Below are 22,833 nucleotides of genomic sequence, written 5' to 3'. Positions count from 1 at the left end.
CATGTCAGCATTTGGAAGTGCTTAATAGGGACTTGTCAAGATCTGGTCTGTTCCTTTTCTTCTAGCTGGCTTATCTCCTTTATCCTTCACGCACTGCAGGGTTCGATTTCATTCTGGCTTGGATTTTATCCAGTTGGTCTCTGACCTGGCGTGTGGCGGCTGTTAGGAGGTGGTGGAGATTAGCTCTTCCATGTCTTGACTCCCGGCTGCTCTACTAGTTCACATTACTTTGATACAGAAATTGGCTAATGCTATACAAAGTCTCCTTCCCTGGAATTCAGAGAGAAGCTTATTTATATGTAGATGTAGCTATATGACATTTCCAAATGCCAGGCATTTGCATATGAAGGTCTCTTTCTTCCCCTTTTAGTAAACAGTCTTTCCTATTACTTCCAAAGCAATGTTTGGAATTAAATTTCCTATAAAAGTTCGTTTTTAAAGTGTTTTTAAAATGTCCAGTAGAGATGAAAAATTAAACTCCCAAACTGGAATCCATTTTTTTTTGAGGAGTGAAAATGTATCCATAATTTATGATGTAGACACCTATCTACCTTCTGCTTGTGTAGCTTTGCACAAAGTTTGTGAAATTTTATTAGTACAGGTAAGGTTTCTTAGGAAGAAAACAAGAGAAAATTACTTCGACATGTGGAATTCTCTGAAAACACACAGTTCTGATCGAATACTCGTGGACTGTTGAGCGTGGACCAGGCAATTTTCTAGGCACTGCATTTATAATGGGGAACAAGGTGACTTTCCTGCCCTCCTGGACTTTAAATGATAACTAATGAGAACAAGGAATAAAAGGGGTAAAAGGCACAAATGCACAAACAAAATTCTGTTCCCATTAAACACACTGGGAGAAAGAAGACATGGAAAGCAGGCAAAGGGTCAGGAAGGAATCCCAGCAGGCTGAGTGCAACAGTATGAAGAGAAAGAGGCGAGCACTTGCTCCACACACAGATAACAGCCAGGGCAAATGGTATGCTAGAAACATAATGGTACAGAAAAGTAAGTTTTGGTGGGGGGGAGGATATTTTTAGTCACAACACTTAGAATAATATGACCATTTGTTTTGTTTTAGAGACGGAAACGTGATGCAGGACAAAAAACAGCAGGACCTTCTGTGGGTCCCACAGCTATCGAATTCCAGGCTTCTTCTTTATCGCCCAAGGGTCCCTCTTTCTTTACTCTCAGCCACATCAGCTTTTCCTTCTCTCAACCCCATGGCACCTCCATGCTCAGTGTCCCCTGGAGGGCTACCATGTCATCATTTTCATCTCCCTTTCTTGCAGATGGTTGGGCTGATTTCTATCTTGATACATCCAAGGAAACACATCAGATGTGATTGACTATTTTGGCCACATATGGGCTCTTCTTCATGTGGTTTTCTCTATCTTAATCACACAGATGACCAAACAAGGAGCCAGTATACTTTCCTTGATTCTGCTTCTGCTTCTTTTGGCATCTATAACTAGACAGCAAATCTGGTAAACATATATATCTCTGTGCCAGTCTAGGAATCCTCCAGTTCATCAAAGCTTCCTATCTTTCAAGCCCTGTCCCTATCTTTACAATGTTCTCTTTTCTCTGCCAGGCACCTGGATCTGACGAAATGGCAACATTGTGGCCTTTCTTATTGCCAGTCATGCCCTACTGCAGGTCTCAATGGCTTTGCCACATCAGCCTGAGCTACATCGCCTCATTCCTGAGACACTTTGTGGTTTGTGCACTCTCAAGGTGGCTTCAGAAGGGGCAAGGCCACGTGCTGTCCACAAATCAGAATGCAAAGTAAATGCAGAGCCAGCATACATTCCTGTTACTCTGCTTCTTTAATGACTGATTGTCTATTTGCGGTAGAAACTATCTGAATAATTGTTTATTAGTATTGCACGAGATTCCGAATTTGAAAGTAACAAGAGACTTGGGTATCACCTGTCCCTGGCTATTCTTACTTACACAAAGCCAAAGCCAAAACAAATTCTTACCACTGCTAATGATAAACTGATCAAGCTTCCTAAGACCCTCACTAGTTTAAAAATTCTCTAATGTTTTCATTAATACAAGTAGCTAACAAAACAACAATTTCCCTGAGGCATTTATCTTCCCTATGAGCAGCCTTTGTGGTTCCCAGGCTGTGTGGTTATATCTGTTGCCTTGTAGCCCTAGACATCAACTACTACACAGTAGTCAGCTTACTCTGCAGATGCAGCAGTGACATGCATGTCACTTGGTAATGGCTGAAAATAACTGGTACTCTTCTAGGCTTTGAACTCACTACTTTAGTGAGCGCAGACTAGCGACAGTCATTTTGGGGATTCCAACATCTTTATGAACATCCCAGATAAGGTCAGTTAGCAAAAGTACGGCATTTCATTTCATGGCTTTCTGAGCCACTAATTTACAGAACAATAGGAAGATAGATTCCCCTGAAACAAATACTGGAGATCATTTGACATCTACATTTTGCAAGTAAGAAAACTACAAATCATGTAGCTAAATATCCAAGGCAGGAGCTACCACAGTCTCCCCTAGCATCACTGTATGACACTGTCAAGAAGCACAGGTGCATTGATTCCTAGTTCTGCGGTTTCCCAGCTTCGGTGGAATGCCTTCGCTGCCATATATGACACATCAGCTAAGCTGATTTCAGGGTTGTGGCTGTTGTGCTGAGTGACAGCTGAGACAAACCTTCATGAGCTCCTAGTGCTGTATCAGATTGTTTACCAGCCTTTCTACTTTTTTTTTTTGACTTATGCACAGCATGTTTCTGGGTATTCAGAACTGACAGCTTTTATCACAACATCTTTCCTTGACCTCTTCATTTCTGAAAGTTTGTTTCACTTGTAAGCTGTGATTTTTATCCTCCCGAAATAATTTCCAGGGTCAAACATGCTGTGTGTTTTAGAATAAAATCGTGAAAAATACAGTCCACTGACCAGAAATAAGACAGCAGTAGAACTTTTGCTAAGCCACAGGAACCTCAGATGTCTGCATTTTTTTCTTAAATGAGAGCCATAGTAATTTCTTGGGGAACTCTGACCTATAGTAGAGTTCCATTGTCTCCCACGCTTCTGACAATTTCTAAACATCTTATACTCTCATGCTGTAAAAAACTACCAGGCAAAGGGGAGATGGCCAGTAGCAGTCACCGGTAGCTCCGCATAACATGACAAATTGGATGAACTGACAGGTAGGTGATGAATAATGTTAACATGACCCTAAAAATAGTGAAGGAATGTTTGCACATTGACACTTCTCTAAAGGCAGATGGATATGCATGACCTGAGCTTTTAGACAGGTGTCAGGAATATTGATGGGTAGGACGAGGATGATCATTTTCTTGGCAGTGTTGCAGCAGACAGTCTGCATGATTAATGATGCATCTTAGTCTTTTATGTTTTCCCCCAGGGCAAAAAGGGATGTGAACTTTTGTCATTCCAAGGAATGTAAGAATCCTGCCCGAAGGGTTGAGATGGGAGAGCTTTATTCATCTAAAAGTACTATGTTTGTTTGCTGGGTATAGAAACAGCAGGAAAAACTACGTGTGGTCTTAACACTGCAAGAGCAGTGCCTAGTGGGCTGATGTGATCTGGCTTCTTGTTAGGGGCTCCACCCCAGGGCTCAAGGGCTTGCATAGTCTGCAGTACTGAGTTCATTCTGCCTGGGCTCTGACAAAAGCAAGAGCGCATGGTGGCTCTGGGATTCATCTGCCCACGTGAACACTTTGAATAAATATTAAGAACCATGTAAAAGAAACAAAACAGGACTAAGGCAGGAAGCAAGAGGTGAGATCATCTGCCTAATGTTTATATTCATTTCAGGTTTTCAGAGACAATTTTCTGATTCAAATCAATTCAATATTGTTTCTAAATGCTGAATGCAGTGAGAAAGAGCTTTTCTTTCCCAAGAATAATACTGTTTGCTCAGGTTTTTAAAATGTCACATGCAGCAGTGAACGAACTATGCTATTTCAGGGCTCAAAATTAAATCCAACGTCTAATAATAGTCTGTGGATGCATTCTGCTAAGCCCTAGGTAGCCAGCCCATTTACTGAAAATATTATGGTAGGAATGGTAACATGAGCTATGGAAGCAAGCTATCAATGTGTGTTTTATTTTCTTTTACTTTTAAATGAACAAATGTACCCTTGGAAATCAATTGTCCATGAACAATATTTTAAATGAAAAAGTATATTCATTTTGTAATCAAGGATTATTGACTAATGGGTTAGGTAATCAAGAAAACGCAGGAGATTAATTTCTCTAAAAACATTTGAAAATAGGATAAAATCTGTTCTATGTGCTGGGAAGGTAATGCTTGTGAACATTAGGGACTATAGGCTAATCATCATTTTGCTTCTGGTTTATGAAGAGTGGTGGTTTCAATGGGAATGGCTCCCACAGTGGTCCCTAGTTGGTGGAGTTGTTTGGGAAGCGTTAGAGGGTGTGGCTTTGGCAGAGCAGGTGTGTCACTGGGGGCAGGATTTGAGGTTTTAAAAGCCCATGCCTGTCACAGTTAGTTCTCTCTGTCCCGAGGTTCTGTCTTAAGATGTGTGTACTCAGCTACACCTCCACCAACACGTCTGCCTGCCTGCCTGCTGTGCTCTTCACCATGATGGTCATGGACTCACCCTCTGAAATTGCAGGCTACAAATAAACTCTTTCTTATATAAATTGCTTTGGTCATGGTGTCTTATCACAGCAATTAGAAAAGTAATTAAGACACTACGAGAAATGAACAGGCTTTGAATTTAAAAATCTTATTTTAAAATGCTGGAAGGGTTTACATGTTTGTCTTAATTGTTACAATCTCTTGACATGTAGCAATGAAGGGTTCTGTCTTATCTAGAATATGCTCTTAACATCTTCAGTCTAGAACTTGAATTGGTAGACCATTACACTAAGATTCTGTAATAATTGTTTTCTCATTGGTTTAGTAATATTGCTTTCAGCTGGTATAGTTTTATTCAACTTGGGAAATACTCTATGTGTGATGATCATAGTGATGGCTTCTGTCTCTGTCACAATACAAACATTTCATCCCAAACAATTCTCACACTTCTGAAAGATGTGGTTTGAATGAAACTTAACCTAATGAATAGGAAGCAGAATTACCAGGAGTATAAATTCAGACTTTATGCATAATCAAGAGAAGTTGATGATTTATAGACTTGCCATCTAATTTTTATATTACTTAATTGATATTCTGATACATAGAAATCATAATCCACAATTAAAAAATCTTCAGTAGGAATATTATTAGAACAAGATCAAATTTTGCTATTCAACTTAGATCATTACTTCTGTTAGAAACTAATCCGAATGCTGAAGTCTCTGTAGCATGGGCAGGGTGCACATCCATGTGTCAGTAATCTTGCAGAGACACTCTCATTGTACACGTGCCCTTGTGTCTAAACCACACGGAAGGGCAGAAAATAGAGAATCCTCATTTCTGGGATACTTCAAAGGCTTTTCTAGATTATGTGGTGTTTAAAACTGAAAAAAAAAATAGGTTTCAAAAACACAAACTAGTGTTGTGTTTTTATGTATAAGAAAAATATCTCAGCAGATGCCAGCCAGTCACATAGAGAATAACATTCCCAGGCTGGCCTTGAATTCATGATCCTCTTGCCTCCTTTTCCTTCAGCAAATCCTACCAGCATGTACCACCACAACCGGCAGAGAACAGCATTCAACATATAGATTTTATGATTTACCTACCTGTGCCAGAAAGATCTGGTGTAATTTTCTTTTAAATTACTTAATTGTTTAAAAGGGTTTCATATAGCCTAGGCTAGCTTCAAATGTTCTATGTAGGTGTGGATACCTTGAACTTCTGATCTTTCTCCTGCTACTTCCTGAGTACACATCTGGGATTATACGTGTGAACTGCTTTGACTGGTTTCTGTGGCACTGGGCATTGAGCCCAGGGCTTCTTGCAAGCTCGGTGTAATTTTAGTTTAATTGTCAACCACAGGACATGCCTGTGGGGGATTTTATGCCTTGACTGCTATAGGGAGACCCATATTAAATGTGAAAAAGACCATTTCCTGTGGGGATTCTGTCTAGCGGATAGAGCAAACTGGGCAATAGTGTGAATTTTTCCCTGGTTTCTGACTGAATGCATACCAGGCGCTTCAGCTTCCTGCTGTCTTGACTTCCTCATCATGACAGGATGTTTGAGCTGTGAGCTAGAGTAAATCCTTTCTCACTTAAGTTGCTTTGTTCAGAGTACTTTCTTAGCAACAGGAAGGGAATCAGGCAAGCACTTTAGTGGCTCAGCTACATGTCCAACTCCATTGTTGCCTTCTGTACTGCACAAAACTCGTAAGGAGAACAAAAGTAGACAAAACTTCTGATTTGAAATATCAGTTCTAAAAAGGAACGGCACGAACATTTCAAAACACAAATTGCTCAGGCAACTTATTTACTGGCTCTTCCTTCTTAGAGATTTTTCTCCAGTAGCGAGAGCAGCAGAGCACACAGTGAAGAGCAGGTAAAGGTACAATCTCCGACAGAAAATAGCGTTCCTGAGAAAGTTATTCATTTGTTGCAATGCTAAAGTAATTACTGTAGCAGAGACCAGCTCATTTATCATTTCCTGTTGTCTTTGCTATTTTTTCAAGTTGTCTTTTTAAACAAATACCCTCATTGTCCTTGCTGCAAAACCAATAACTTTATTTCACGAGGTAAGACAAGATACAGATGCAGCAGGGTTTGCTCCTCATTGCAGCGAGGCTCTGTCTCCGGGAACCACTGAAGAGAACTGCACGTTTGGGTCCTTCCTTGGGGAACTGGCACAGTGTGGTAACCAGCTGTAGCAGTGACCAGCCATGTTAGACACATCTTTAAGGTCCCCTCTCTTCAGCCACAGGAGTCTCTATGAATGTTTGAGTTCTAACACAGTCAGACGTTCTGTTCCATGAACAACACAACAATTTCAATTTTTAAAGGATTTCTGTTGAATGCTTCAATAGGATTCAGCTCGCAGGATTTAAATCTGCTTCTATGAACCCAATTGTTACAAAAACTTATAATGAGAAAGGGCCTAAATAATAAGAGGAAACTTTCAAAGGGCTCCTACTTCCTCCTCAAGGAACATCATTAAAAGCAAAATTTTTCAAACAGGCACTGTTTGGTTCAGCGATTTAGTCTGAGTTTGTATAAAACATCTAATGTGAGCAGAAATATGACATAGCTTTGAACAGGAACAAAACAGAGCCCCAAGTTATGAGAACACTACTTGGAAATGCTGAATAGATTAGAGATCCAATTAAGCAGGGGAGGCTCCCAGGAGCGTGATCCCCAAAAGTACAGCTTTCCCTCTAAGCAGACGAAACTTGTTCGTTCCCAGAAGTCTCAGGGACAGATTCCCCTTCTTACTTGTGAAACTTCAACATCTCCAATATGACTCAACTATTATTTTAAAAAACACACATATGTATTTGAAACAGGGAGATGAAAAGAACCTTGATAAACCAGTGGCCCATGCTGGCTGACCGTATCTTCTTCTGGGAAACGAGAACCTAGCTTTGGCTAGTCAATACTACTTGACCGCTAGGTGCTATGTCTTGTGAATAGTCTCCTAATTCCTAGCCTTAAAAGGCAGTTTTAAGCCTTTGAGCTACCGGCATTTTGAAAACGAAGTCAATAGTTTCTATACTGCTATGCCAAGCTCTTTCCCCTGGCAAAGGCGATCTGTAAGTCATTTGCTCTAAAATTCAAATGAAATTAAGAAATAAATATTATTATCCACATCATTGGAGAATAGTCTCTTGGAGAGTCCAAAACAGCAGACAGCACATATAATTTGTAGTTTGTTTTGGAATGAATTGAGTGAGTCTATTTCAGTGGTATTTTTACTGGTGAATATGATGATGATGGTAGTGTGAGTGTAATGAAGATAATAGTTTCTTAGGATAATATTGCAATCAGCTATTTCGTGATCATTTATCAATTCATGGAGGGGGCATGGGACAGATAAGAATGCAATGTTGCGGAACACAATTTCAATCACGGAATACAGTTCTGGCATTTCACATTCATTGGTAAAAGTTCATGGTTTTCCAGTGTTGCTGATGGAATGCCCTAATAAGTATTAATGGTTCTCCCCACAGAAGATAAGCAACAACTTACTATAAGCACCTTGTTAAGAAGTTTCTCCCATCTGGCCTATTGGTTGTCCTCACATCTCCACAGATACAGTTCGTGAGATGTAGAAGCCAATAATACAGGAACGTGTGCAATGGTAAGGGACAGGGGTGTGGGGCAAGAATTTGCTCAAAAGTTATTTCAATACACTTGGATCTTAGAGCTACTGGCATTTTGAATTAAGCTAGGAACAAACCTCGTGGTACATAACTGTAGAATAACTGTGGCAGTACAGGGACAATCAAACCACTGAAGTGAACTTGGATGGGCCTGCCGGACAAGCACAGATAACTTGCTACTTTAAGCTGATGGTATGATCTTTCTGGAATATTTCATTTCAGGAGGAAAAATGGAGACTGTTATCAGTCTTCACTTCGGTGGGACTTTCCTAACATGATGCATGGCTTTGGACCCCTAAAAATGAAGATTTTTTAAAAAATGTGTAATGTTGAGGAATTTTTAATAATCAAATATTTTTCTACATATAGTGAGATGAGGGGCTTTTCACAGAGGTCCATACCAAATACTGTTTTTGCTTAGGGGTGTTTTCTGTTTGTCCATTTATTGTTTTTTTTTTGTTTTTTTTTTTTTTTTTGCTTGAGCTGATGGTCAAACCGAGGTCTCATGCCTTCTAGGCAAGCATCCTTAATGAAGCAGAACAATAGCTCTCTTGGGGAGGGTAAGAGGATGTGTCTAGAGAACCTCAGGATGGCTCCATGTTTGTCCAGCAGAAGAGGTTTCCTGGCTAGGGTCTAGTAGAAACCCAGACATAGGAGGCTCATAGACTGTCAGAAGTTCTGATCTGGGAAGTTCTGAGTGGGGTTCTAGCCCTGAGCATATTTTCTTTTTAGCCCTGAGCATATTTCTTTTGATTTGAAGGCAGGAGTGGTCCGATTGCACCAGGCCCCTTAGCTTCATGCCCTGAACATCTACTGACTCACTGTGGAGTCTCATTACTCTTGGGACTTTCATATAATCTATATTATTAGTTAGCTAAGAGAAGTCCTCTAGGTGATTGCAAATCAATGTGAAGACATTGAAAATTTGGCTAATGTGCGTTCCCCAGAAAGGGAAGTTTACTCCTGGCGAGTTCAGGGTTTCTCAGTCTGCAAGTGAATATATACCATGTGTGTCTTTCTCCTTCTGGGATACCTCACTCAGAATGATCTTTTCTAGATCCCACCATTTGCCTACAAATTTCATGATTTCCTCATTTTTGATTGCTGAGCAGTATTCCATTGTGTAAAAGTACCACAATTTCTGTATCCATTCCTCAGTTGAGGGACATCTGGGTTGTTTCCAGGTTCTGGCTATTACAAATAAAGCTGCTACAAACATGGTTGATCAAATGTCCTTATTGTGTACTTGAGCATCTTTTGGATATATGCCTAGGAGTGGTATAGCTGGATCTTGACATAGCATTATTCTTATAATTGTCTGAGAAAATGCCAGATTGCTTTCCAAAGTGGTTGTGCAAGTTTACATTCCCACCAGCAGTGGAGGAGGGTTCCTCTTTCTCCACATCTTCTCCAGCACATGTTGTTACTTGAGTTTTTTATTTTAGCCATTCTGATGGGTGTAAGGTGAAATCCCAGAGTTGTTTAGATTTGCATTTCCCTGATAACTAAGGATGCTGAGTATTTCTTTAACTGTTTTTCAGTCATTCGATATTCCTCTATTGAGAATTCTCTGTTTAGCTCAGTAGACCATTTTTTAATTAAATTACTTGATTTGTTGTTGTTTAACTTCATTAGTTCTTTATATATACTGGATATTAGCTCTTTGTCAGATATTGCATTGGTGAAGATCCAATCTGTAGGCAGTTGTTTTGTTTTGTCCACAGTGTCCTTTGCTTTACAGAAGCTTTTCAGTTTCATGAGGTCCCATTTATTGATTGTTGCTCTTAGAGCCTGTGCTGTTGGTGTTCTGTTCAGGAAGTTGTCTCCTGTGCCAATGAGTTCAAGGCTTTTCCCTACTTTTTCTTCTAAAAGGTTTAGTATGTCTGGTTTTATATTGATCTTTGATCCACTTGGACTTTAGTTTTGTGCAGGGTGATAACTATGGGTCTATTTGCATTTTTTACGTGTAGACATCCAGTTAGACAATCACCATTTGTTGAAGATGCTATCTTTTTTCCATTGTATGGTTTTGTCATCTTTGTCAAAGATCAGGTGTCCATAAGTGTGTGGGTTTATTTCAGAGTCTTCTATTCAATTCCATTGATCCACCAGTTGGTTTCTTTGGCAGTACCATGAAGTTTTTAGTATTGTTGCTCTATAGTACAGCTTGAGATCAGAGATGGAGATACCTCCTGAAGATCTTTTATTGTAGAGAATTGTTTTAGCAATTTTGGGTTTCTTGTTGTTCCATATGAAGGTGAGAATTTTTCTTTCAAGGTCTGTAAAGAATTGTGTTGGGATCTTGATGGGAATTGCATTGAATCTATTGATTGCTTTTGGTAAGATGGCCATTTTTACTATGTTAATCATGGCAAGCCATGAGCATGAGAGATCTTTTCATCTTCTGATAACTTCTTCTAATTCTTTCTTCAGAGAATGGAAACTTTTTTTCATACAAGTCTTTGACTTGCTTGGTTAGTGTCACACCAAGGTACTTTATGTCCTTTGTGGCTATTGTAAAGGTGTTGTTTCCTAATTTCTTTCTCAGCCCTTTTGTCTTTGGTATACAGGAGGGCTATTGATTTTTGACTTAATTTTATATCCAGCCACTTTGCTGAAGGTGTTTATCAGCTGTAGGAGCTCTCTGGTAGAAATTTTGGGGTCACTCAGGCATAGTATCATATCATCTGCAAATAGTGATACTTTGACTTCTTCCTTTCCAATTTGAATCACCTTGATCTCCTTTAATTGTCTTATTGCTCTAGCTAGGACTGCAAGAACTATGTTGAAAAGATATCAAGAGAGTGGGCAGCCTTGCCTTGTCCTTGATTTTAATGGGATTGCTTTAAGTTTCTCTCCATTTAGTTTGATGTTGGCTATAGGCTTGTTGAATATTGCCTTTACTATGTTCAGGTATGTACCTTGTATTCCTTATCTCTCCAATACTTTATACATAAATGGATGTATGATTTTGTCAAATGCATTTTTAGCATCTAATGAGATTATCATGTGGGTTTTTTCCTTTCAGTTTGTTTATATGGTGGATCACATTGATAGATTTCTGTATATTGAACCATCCCTGCATACCTGGGATGAAGCCTACTTGGTCATAGTGGACGATATCTTGTATATGTTCTTCTATTTGGTTTGCAAGTATTTTGTTGAGTATTTTTGCATCAATATTCATAAGGAAGATTGGCCTGAAATTATCTTTCTTTGTTGGGTCTTTGTGAGGTTTAGGTATCAAGGTGACTGTGGCTTCATAGAATGAGTTTGGTAATATTCCTTCTGTTTCTATTTTCTGGAATAGTTTGAAGAGTATTGGTGTTAGCTCTTCTTTGAAGGTCTGGTAGAATTCTGAGCTGAAACCATCTGGCCCTGGCCTTTTTTTTTTTTTTTTTGGATGGGAGACTTTTGATGACCACTTCTATTTCAGGTCTGTATTTCTAATGCACTAGTTAAAGTGGATGCCCATGCTTGGGGTCTATTCAACTCATTCAGAAAAGAGTCAGGGCCTCTCAGCATGTTTTTACACTGTTTCAATCTTATGGAAAACCATTGTAGTCCTGTTGATCCAAGCTCATATACTCAATACATACTTGCACTGTTGTTCTTAGCAATGTAAATGACAGTGGGGTCCTGTGGCATTTTTCACTGACAATATGAGGACTTTTGAATTCAAAGCTGTTTTTCTTCTTTGTTGCCAGTGCTACATCTATCTTTCCTTTATGATCATCTGCTTGAAAACATTTGTTTTTGCTTCATAAGGAAAACACACACACACGTGTGTGAGTGTGTGTTAATCTTTACATGTGAGCACTAATGCATCTTTGTGAACAATGTTTTACATCAATAGAAATGTGCTATTTCTATGTTCTTGTTATTTTTGCTTGGTCACCCATCCCATGTTTTTTTTTAATTAATAAACATGTAGATCTTTTAAATACATACCTTGAACGATAAACAACTAATTTTAGTGGTCAAATTGATATCATCATTTTCAAGTCTGTCATATGCTTATATCATCCTACAAAATTGTTATTTAAATCTTAGGTCACAATGGTCAAGTGATCATACTAAGTTATTAAAGTATTCTATACATGAAATCATGTTGATTTTAGGAAAACAGAAAAATTAGCTATATAAAAATTTAAATATATTGTGCTAACAGAATAGACATAAGTGATCGAGAAATATTACTTTAATATTTATTAGTTGAAAAGTCCAAAGGCTTTTGCAACACCTGTTAAATGGCTTAGATAGGAATGGTTATGAAAACCTACTGTGTTTGAGTTCATAAATGGTAAATTTGCATTAAAGACTCTAATCACATATGACACAGGCCATACTCTATATGGATCATGCTTCAAATAAAAAAATAATTCATTTTCACTTACAGAGCAAAACAAAATACTTAGACTAGCTATCTCTTGAGTTTCTGGTTAGTAGCTTACATGATGTCTTTCACTACAGAGTTTAAGTGTCTGGAGTGAGGTTTTTTATTTCCATCATTTCCACGGGTTCAGAAAAGTCAGCTCAAGCTTAACAACGGAGCACATCCAGGCCAGTGTGGTGCTCCCTAATTCTACAGCGAACACCAGCAGAAGAGCCACCCACATTTATGGAAGAGAAAGGCAGATGGATAGATAACACCTCCAGGTGGGAAAACTGTTTCAGAAAGGAACATTTCAAACAGGAAAAAGTGCACATAAATGATGCAGAAAGCATTTACGAACTGGGGCATAAACACAGCTTCCCAGAGTGTCTCTTAGGGCCCAAGGCAACTTTTTAGCCCAAGCCTTCATCTGTATTGCAAATACCTCTTCTTTGTTCATCTATAACCACTAACATAACCTAAGAATACAGGTGACTGGCTACATGGTTTTAGGGAGAAGAAAATGGAAGCACAGAGGTTCAAAAACACAGAAAAATTGGGAGTTAGAGTTGATGGAAGGCTTTTTGAGTTTGAAGCACTCTTGCTCTAAGCCCCAGAAGGGAAAACACTTGAACTGAAACATTCTTTTCCCCGTCAGAAATCTTGATGTCTAATTTTGTTTCTTGGGCATAAATATTCTAGGCTAGTCTAGTGGCACTCTAATAGCTTGGGCAAATATTTTTATTTGTTTCACTGATGATACCAATATTTGTGCTACAAGTTGCTACCTACATTTTCTGCTATCTATTTCTTACATATCAAATTATTGGCCCAGATGTAACATGTTTTCCAATGACGTGCTCTTTGTGTTCATGAGCAAATGGAAAAAGTTTTCATTTTAAACGAAGATTTTCGCTACATGACTGAATTAATTCATGTTATGAATATGATATCAGACCACGTGATAGTCATGCCTGCATTCCTACGGTAGAGTAGCCATCAAGGCAAATATTCAGCAGATCAAGCAACTGTCCCATTTGCACAAATAGGTGTACAAACTAAAGCTCTGTGGCCAGTTCCAGGATGGCCATTTAGCTGTATCCTTGTTTTATTCAGTTCACATTAAAACAAATAGTATGGTGAATGACTCTTTGTAAACTACAAAATATAACAGAGAAGCCGGGAATGTTTTTGCAATTAAAGGGAGATTTCTTGGTAGTAAGCACTGTTCTGGATTATCTGCAAAGAAATATAGAAGAGGTGTGTGTGTGTGTGTGTGTGTGTGTGTGTGTGTGTGTGTGTGTGTATGTGTGTGTGTGTGTGCGCATGCACAGCTGCATGCCTGTGTGCATGTGCATGTGTATTTATGTGTGCATACATATTTGTTTGTGCAGACGTGTGGAAGTCTAAGTACAGTCTCAATGCAGTTCCACAGATGCTTCCCACCTTGTTTTTTGAGACAGGGCCTCTCCCACCTTGTTCTTTTGAGACATGGTCTCCCATCTTGTTTTTTGAGACAGGGCCTCTAGCTGGGCTTACCAAGTAGGCTAGGCTCCTGGTTGGTTGGTCAATGAGACTCAGGAATCCCCCCATCTGTGCTTCCTCACTGCTGAGACTACTATTGCCCAACTACTTTTGTGTACATGGCTTTTGAGGATTAAACTTATGTCCTTGTGCTTGAAATGTGAACACTTTACTGACTGGTTTACCCCTCCAGCTTGCAGGAGAGTTTTCAAAGTCAGACAAAATAGAGCTTAGAGCATTATGAGACTATATGGACAGATTATAGAGTACTTCAGACTGCTTCATAACAGCACAGCCACCACAGCAAAACATTTGTGAATTTGAAACTCTCAAAGGGTTAAGTCAGGATGTAGTATCCGTTCTACAGCTCCCGAGCATCAGACAGTTAAACTTTTCTGGGGTTCCTCACTGATCACGCTTGCTGGCTTTGGCAATTAGCAGTGCTGTCTTGAACCTCAGCTCTGCCAGGCAATCTTTTTCACTTAATCTCTTTGAACTTCCATTTCACAGCTGTCAGATGCTTCTAATATCTCTTCACATTTCTGTTGTGAGGACTGAAGGAGACAATGTGTGTGGAAAGGCTTTGTAAATTGCAATATCTTTCACAAAGAACAAGTTACTTGACAATCCACTTAGACTATGTGGATACCTTTTAGGATGTCAGTTTCCCATTTGTGCATAACATGGGGTGATGGGATTATTAAAAAACAAGGGGGTTTGGTTTGCAAGTCTGGATTTCAGACTTGTACATAATATCTCAATTACTGTTTAAAGATAAGTACAATTTTAAGGTGAATATTTCCTAAACCTCAAGACTTCCTAAAGCAACGTTCATGGAGATAGACTGACCCCGAGGGAGGGAGGATGTGGCTTTTCTGAAGGCACAAGGAGCCTAGGACTTTTATTGCTCATTGACCAACATAATCAGAGAACTTGCTCTTGCTACATGTACATTGTTACTGAGCACTGTCTATCCAGCTCAGTTTCTGCCTGTCCTTTTACACAGGTCTTATTCATGCTCCAGACACAGGAGAATAAACTAGACATGCTTTCCTTATAGTCTCCCCCATCATTTCCCTATGATGTTAATCCTTCCCAATTTGAAAATATACATGAGTGGAACTTATTATTTCAGTCAGCCTCAGACACTGTATCATTGAAATATACACATCTTACTTTTTGTGCCCTAAAATTTTATAAAAAAATATTTTAAAATTCTCAGCCACACATAAAGCCTCTTGGGATATTTTATGAGCACTACTGTTGAATATTCCATCCATTTATGTTTCCCAGTGATGGTTCATAAAAAGATCTGTGCTAAATATTTCATATGTAATTTAGCAAAATAAACTTTCTGTTTCGTCTCTGAAAGTATTTTAAATTCATTTTTATCAGACAATGAGGACCCAAGTTCCTGTGTGTGGAGCCTGGGCAGCACTGCCAGAAAGCACAGACTCTATAAAATTTTGTGAAATAAACTCTTTCCTATACTGGTTGCAAGGAAGCTTAGGACTACCCATTTTAACTGTAATAGCCATGCTCTAGATGTATATCTTTTCTCTTTCAGTTCAGCTTTTTATGTTTTCAATCTCTGTTTAAACATCCCCATTGACTATAGTTTAATTATAAAAACACTGCAAATCCTTTTTTTGGAAACTGGTGTAGGATGACATAAAATAAAACACATTTTATTTTCTAGATGATAAAAGCTAAAGTAGTTGAAATTTATGTGTTTCTTTAACATTTAACAAGCTATAAAATTAAGTACTTTTTCACCGGAGAAAAATATGTAGTCATGTTTTCTGAGCTTGATGAGACTCTCAGCCAGAGAAGAAACAATCAGGAGACACATATATAGATACACATTAGACACAGGAAAACACAGTTTTAAAATTCACTTTCCTTTTAGTACAAGACTTGTCAAGGACAGATATATATATATAGCACCATCTTAAATGTTCACCAGGGAATGTTAATATTAGCTTGTGGAAAGGACAGAAAGCCCTAGCTTTGTGATTTAGAAAATCTGCAATCTTTGACTCTTTCTGTAGTGAAAAGACAGACTTAAATCTAAGCTTAAGACTTAGAATGATGTGGGGAGAATGGTATCAATTGGTCTTTTCAGCATCTATAGCAGAGACTTTTCACTGGGCTTGAAACACAGAGATGCAAAGCCATTGATTCAAGAAACAGAAATGCCTCAGTTCTCATTAAAATAGAAAAGACAGGAAGGTGATTCCAGACAGAATCATTCTGGTTGGGCTATGCTAGAAGGTCTTTCAGCTCTCTGGTGAGGATGGACTTCACCTTTGTGCCTGTGAGGATCGTGGATTCATGTTTCTGCACCAGGTAGACACATTCTAGCCTCTGGCACATATTAGCTTGGTTTTAAATGTTATTGTTTTGGTTAGTTCTTTTTAAATCCAGAATTGTCATCCAGTCTATGTTGGTCCTGGCTGAAGTCTATCTTTTAGATGTTATTACAATGGAAGTTTAACAAGTATAAGTTGAGATTCAGACTTTCTTTAAAGAAGATAACTATTTTTGCATTTACAAATGACTGTTCTTGCATGAAAAGTTTTTAAAAGTAGGTTCAAAAGTGAAAGGGGGGTTGGTAACAGTGCCTAAGCTTACAGTACTAGTGTCACATCTGGAAAAATGAGTGAGTTACAATTGCTACTTCCTTCCAGTGGGAGAGTCCATGGACATTTTGTTTAACAAGGGAAGTTGCTGTGACATCAAACTAATTGTGAGCACATTGCAAACTTCTAGGCATATGAGTCACGGAGTTCCTGTTTTCCCTCTTTGGAGAGTTTATAACATGTGAAATATAAATTATCAGGACAATAACATACTGACTTTCCATTTGACTCTTTTAAATTTCCAAAAGCTATGTCCCAAAGTTGGGAAAATGAAAATCCTATTGAATGCTTAGAAATGTTGAAAAACATGATTACTAAATATTTTCTAATACACCATATTTTAATAAAAGCATGTATGAAAATCACATGCAGCTGAAGTTACTTCTAGGAGGATTTACAGGATTCGGTCCATTAACTATGGATTGTAAGTTTCAATTAATGTTTTTGTTTCCATATTTTATTTGGATTTTAACAAGCATGTATGTTTAAACATAACGTTAGAAATTGTTTCATTTGTTTCTTTGTTTTGTGTGCTCTTATGTATCTTATGTATCTCTGTTTGTGCATGTGCCAGTGTGGAGATGGAGGTTAGAGGGGAACCTGCAGGAGCTGCCTTGTCCTGCTGCCTGATGGTTCCTGGGGACTAAACCCTGCTAATCAGAGCTGGGACCAAGTACCTTCATCTGACCAGCCGGTCTGGTGGCCCTCAAATACCACACATTCTATCATATAAGATTTTCTTTGAGATTTACTAGATTAATCTCTTGTCAAACTAGAACAGTCTGTAGCATGTCGAATTGCCTGATCATTTTCACTCTACGTTCATTAGAGATAAAAGTAAGATGGAAAACAACACATGCAGCTCATATGTGCTTACGTGTGGGGTCATCCACAGGGGCATGGGAAAACGAGCCCACATCCCCAAGCGGAGTTACTCTCCCTTCCTCGGCAACCATCAACAGTGGGACTCAAGGAGTTATTAATAACAAGAACGAAAGGAGGGTGTGAAGTTGGGAGGGCGACAGGGCAGAAGTTACTGGGAGAGGCGGAGGGAGGTAATGGATGAGATGTTCGAAGTATGGTGCTGAAATGCATGAAATTTTCAAAGAAGAGAATGGATAAAATTATATTGAAAATAAAGACAATGTGAACTAAAAGGAGAGGCAGTTCACATCATAAGTTAACTGTCTAAAATATGAATATATATGGGCTAGAAATTTAGTCCTGGGTTCTCTTTGAAGGTGACCTGTGGTATGCAATGCGAGTGACACTGGGAGGGTGGCAGGTTCTTGGTCGGTTTTTACCACTGGGATGTTTGTGTGTGCAGGCATCGCGCAGGATGCTGATGAGCCTCCAGAGTTCCGTGTTGAGGAAAAAAGTCCTCAGGGAAAGACCATTTTTTTTTTATAAGTCCAGTGGTGGATGGCTCAAGGAAAAAGATAGGCACAGGATGCAACATTTTTGAATACTTTTCCAAATTAATGAGCTTTCACAGGAAGGATATAGTTATGATAAGTACATTTAGTGGCAGTAGCTTATAATACATCAAGATAGTTGTTTACAATAAAATATAATATTCATATTTGCTTCTATTTAAATCTTAAGGCATGTATTATCAGTCTCATATATTAATTGTCACTATTATATTTTATTGCTTTTAATAATGTTCTATGGATCAGCAAATCTGGGGAGTGCACTTCTGGGAACAAAAGTCTTGCAAAACGTTTAACAAAAATATGCTAGTTTTCAGATATTTTTGATTAATGATGTATACTATAAAAGATTTTAAGTATTTAAAAGATGATTATAGTACTGTTATTATTTAAAAAAAAGAATTTGAGTTTTTGGAGATGTATGATAAGTTATGATTTAAGTGGTGATTTCTAGCAGGTTCTTGCATCTATTCTGGACGGAAAGAGTGAGAGAGCATAAAAATGGGGTTGTAGCCAGGATATGCTGTAACTGTTTTTAAAAGATAATTACATGAGGATTCACGGTATTATACCCAATGTGTTTGTGTAAAATTGCACGCACTAGATGTTCTCATTAAGAAAAAGTAAAATAAGATGGCCTTCCATTTCCATGAGCTCTGTATTCATAGATTCAATTAACTGTGGATCAAAATATACGTTTCAGAATATGTATGGAGAGTTTATTCTTTAAGCAATCCAATACCACAAATATTCTCATAGACTTTACAGTGTATTAAGTGTTATAAGTTGTATAGACACGATTTAAGACATAGAAGATGTGCGTAGATAATATGTAAACATCACTCTACTTTATGTAAGAGACTATATTATCCTTAGATTTTGGTATTTATCAAGGGCTATAACTAGTCCCCAAAACCAATCTCTGAAAGATGATTTGACATAAAATGTGTATTTATAAAGATTGTATAATGGAAATAAGAGCTATGAGGAAGACTGGGGAGAAGATCAATTATTTATTGTAGCACTTCCCAAACATACTCAATACTGATCTATTCTTCTCAAGAAGCATCTTTTAATATCTCTAGTGGGTGTTTTGGGGAATGGTTATCAACACACACACACACACACACACACACACACACACACACACACACACATATATATATATATATATATATATTAGAACCAATGTTAACCTGTTGCATAACTGATAGTTTCTGGCATTTAGTATATGTAGTCTTATGTAGACATTGAAAGCATTAAGGTAAAATATGCAAACGTTAAAATCCTTTTATGTCCACATTCTGATATATGCAAGTAATTAATATACTACCAGAGATTTGTTTACATATAAACATAATGGCAATTATCATTAAGTAAAATGGAATAATGAAATAAGAAGACCAAAAGGCAGTATATATTTTGAAGGACTAGAAGCCATTGATTTGGTTCGAATACTAACTATAAAATTGGTTACAAGTGTTTAGCAGCTAAATGAAAAGCTCTGTTTAGAATCCCTTGAAGAATAAAAGCAAGTATTTGGAAGATTATGAATGAACGATAGGATGGTTAAAGAGGATGGCGTTGGATGGGGCTGGGAGATAGGTGGTGAGGCTATTCAGAGAGCATAGATAGGAATGTCTGCCTGGCCCAACGTAAATAAGGCAATTATAAAACTTAAAAAAAAAAAAAAGAATCCCTTGAAGCTGGGTGTGGTGGTGCATGCTTTAATTCCAGTACTTGGGAGGCAAAGGCAAGCAGATCATGGTGAGTTTGAGGCCAGCTTGGTCTACATAGTGAGTTCCAGGAAAGCCAGGGCTACACAGAAAAGCCCTGTCTCAAAACAGCACGGATGAATAAGTGGGTAAGTAAAAAATTTCTTGAATACTTTCATAAAAATAATTTTATTTTTATAATTTACCTTCAATTCCCATAAATTATAGCCATCTGATAAAACACCAATTGCATTCCCATCAATCATTTCTCACTGTAGGAGAATTAAATCAGGTAGCATTTTTTATTACTCAAAGTAAGTTCCATAGTTTCTAAGTAAGATTAATATTTTTATGTAAAGTTGATTATAACTTTGCATGTCTGAGAAACTGCATTATAGACTCTAACTAAATGAGACGTTAGTTTCTGTAAAAAATAAACTGTGTATCCATTTTTAACTCTGCATGCACACCACAGTAGCCTGTGTTGGCACTTGTAGCTCTCCTTTATTTCTACCTTCTCAGAGACCAGCAAACTTTCCATTGTTGACTTTTATGAAAATTCAAATAAGAACATTTGCATTTATTACAATATGCTGCCAGACCTTGCATTAATTTCCATTGATGCCCATTAATTTGATAAATGTTTTGTCATTTGTACCATTTACGCTGTCAAAACAAGTTAATTATATCTTACTGACATCTTTGACAGTTGTTTTAACTATGGAAAAAAAAAGAGTGTGTCTGATTTGCTTCAATAAAAATTTCCTCTTGCTCACTGGAAGCTTGAACTAAGAAAGAAGATCAGCAAGTGTTCAGGTTAGGACAAGCAGTAAACATTGGTGATCAAGGACAGAATAAGTAGTAGGAAATTTTACATACCAGCATAATCTGTTCTTGCGTAATGCCCATCTTCAGATTTAGTGGTTGTAGTTGAGTTATCTATGTTTAAAAATTAACAATAAAATACAGTTAACCATTGCCTACATATCTATCAAATTTACTCTTCCAACAGTACCTTCAAGTCTTCACTGCACTTAAGGCTTATTGCTTTCTTCAACAACAATCCCCAATTATAGTTTTGAACACTCCATACAAAGATTTCCAGTACACATGTATGTCTATGTGAGTAACAGGATGGTGTCAGCTTTCTGAAGTTTGACAAGAAAGTTCAGACTGTTACTGAGATACACTGAATAAAAGAAAAATAAGTCTGAGCCCCCTAAACCATTTCTCCTGAACAACAAAACAGAATATTATACTATGTTCAGCTTTTAAGGATGTGCTCAAAATATTTCTATTGAATCAATACAAAGGAGGAGTTTTTGCTTTTAATTCTAAGGTTTCTAATCAATTCTTAAATTCTTTACTAGATGTTCTCTTCAGCCTTTGCCAGGAGAATGTCTGCTATCTTCTGAATACTGGCTCCTGTGCTCATGGCCTTGTCACAATACAGCCCCATTATATTGAAAAAGACATGCACTATTGCTGATGGGTCCTCAAACACCCATAATCAACACAAATTCTACAGCTGACTACATGATCCATTGTGAGTCAGAACTGTCTTTCGGAAATGAAATAGCTGCCTAGTAAGGAATTATCTTCACTTTTCATTTCTGCACAGAGACTAAAAACATTTTTTTGAAATGAAATTTTGCTATGAATATTACCTTGACATCGACCCAGAGACATGACTTCAATTTTCTCCTGTTTCTGACATGACGCTTCTTTGATTTGACATGCATTATCATAAGATTTCCCGTCAGAAGCACAGAGGGGATTGAAGTTGGTTTGAGAACAGTCAATGTTGCATACACACCTAAAGAAAGAGAGAAATAAAACACAGAGCGTCAATAGGGTCGTTTCCACATTATAAGTAAAATATGAATGGGTGAAATGCTAGCCAGACAAAAAGCAGCAGAACTGAACTGTACTTTTCCAGAGAAGCTGTGCCAGTTTTCTGAGATGAAATGCAACACAGAACTAATAGTAAATAAGCCAAAGGACCCATCATTGAGTCAAAAGTAAATGTGCACAAGCATCACGAGGCTGTCTGAAGAATTTGGATAGGCGACTGCAGCAGAACTGCTTCGGAGGTGATGGAAGTGTATTCCTGCACTTCTGTGGTTGGATGGCTAAACAGTGAGAGCTTGGGAAAAAATGTTCCAGAGGCCAGTAAAAGAGAATCCAGTCAAACACGCTATTTGGAATGCTATCAGTGGAGATATTTCTCCAGCATAAAAGAGACTATGTAGGAAGTGTGCTAAATGAGCACATTCTGTGGTCCTTAACCTTTTGGAGTGCCACAAAAAACCTTTTGAGAATGAGGTGAGAGGTGTAGGTTTCTCAGAAACACTCACACCCTATAAACAGTACTTAATGAAATTGTATGGGGTCTCAGGTTTCTTTTGGCACATCCAAAGATTTCTTGCAAAGGTATACAGTTTCTGGTTTGGGCTCTTTATATAATGAAGTGACAAATTCAAATCGGTTGCCACTTATTAGGCTTTATTTTCTCTATAGGCTATAGAAACATTTGGTGAATTAAAGAGAATTAGGTCACTTACAGTACAATTAAACACTGTAAAACATTTTTATAAAATTATTTTTAAATGTTCTTTTAATTCTCTGTTTTGTAATCTACTTTGTTACTTGGAAAATTACATTTTGTTTAGGAGCACTTGCTGCTCTTGCAGAGGACCGAGCACCCATATATTGGCTCACAAACATGGGTAATTCCAGTTTTAGGAAACCCAAGACCCTCTCTGTCCTCAGCAGACTCTATACACATGTAGTTGAACATACATACATTCAGAAAACATTCATACGCATTAAAATCATAACCATTAAAATTAGTATATTGCGTTTTTGGTGCATG

At 37.9% G+C, this 22,833-nt stretch overlaps 1 protein-coding gene across 1 annotated transcript in view; it reads right to left on the bottom strand.

The window, feature by feature from the left end:
* Tmeff2 (transmembrane protein with EGF like and two follistatin like domains 2) overlaps positions 1-22,833 on the bottom strand; it is a 269,707-nt gene that overhangs the window by 32,557 nt on the left and 214,317 nt on the right. Inside the window, exons 6-7 of the mRNA XM_055616977.1 lie at positions 21,626-21,774; positions 20,838-20,897 (exon numbers count right to left, since the gene is read on the bottom strand). Coding sequence (XP_055472952.1) covers positions 20,838-20,897; positions 21,626-21,774 — 209 coding nt within the window. The remainder of the gene's footprint in view (positions 1-20,837; positions 20,898-21,625; positions 21,775-22,833) is intronic.

This window comes from Psammomys obesus, unplaced genomic scaffold (genome assembly GCF_907164565.1).
Source record: "Psammomys obesus unplaced genomic scaffold, mPsaObe1.curated_primary_1811, whole genome shotgun sequence".
NCBI lineage: Eukaryota > Metazoa > Chordata > Mammalia > Rodentia > Muridae > Psammomys > Psammomys obesus.
This window is presented reverse-complemented; position numbering and strand designations above follow the sequence as displayed.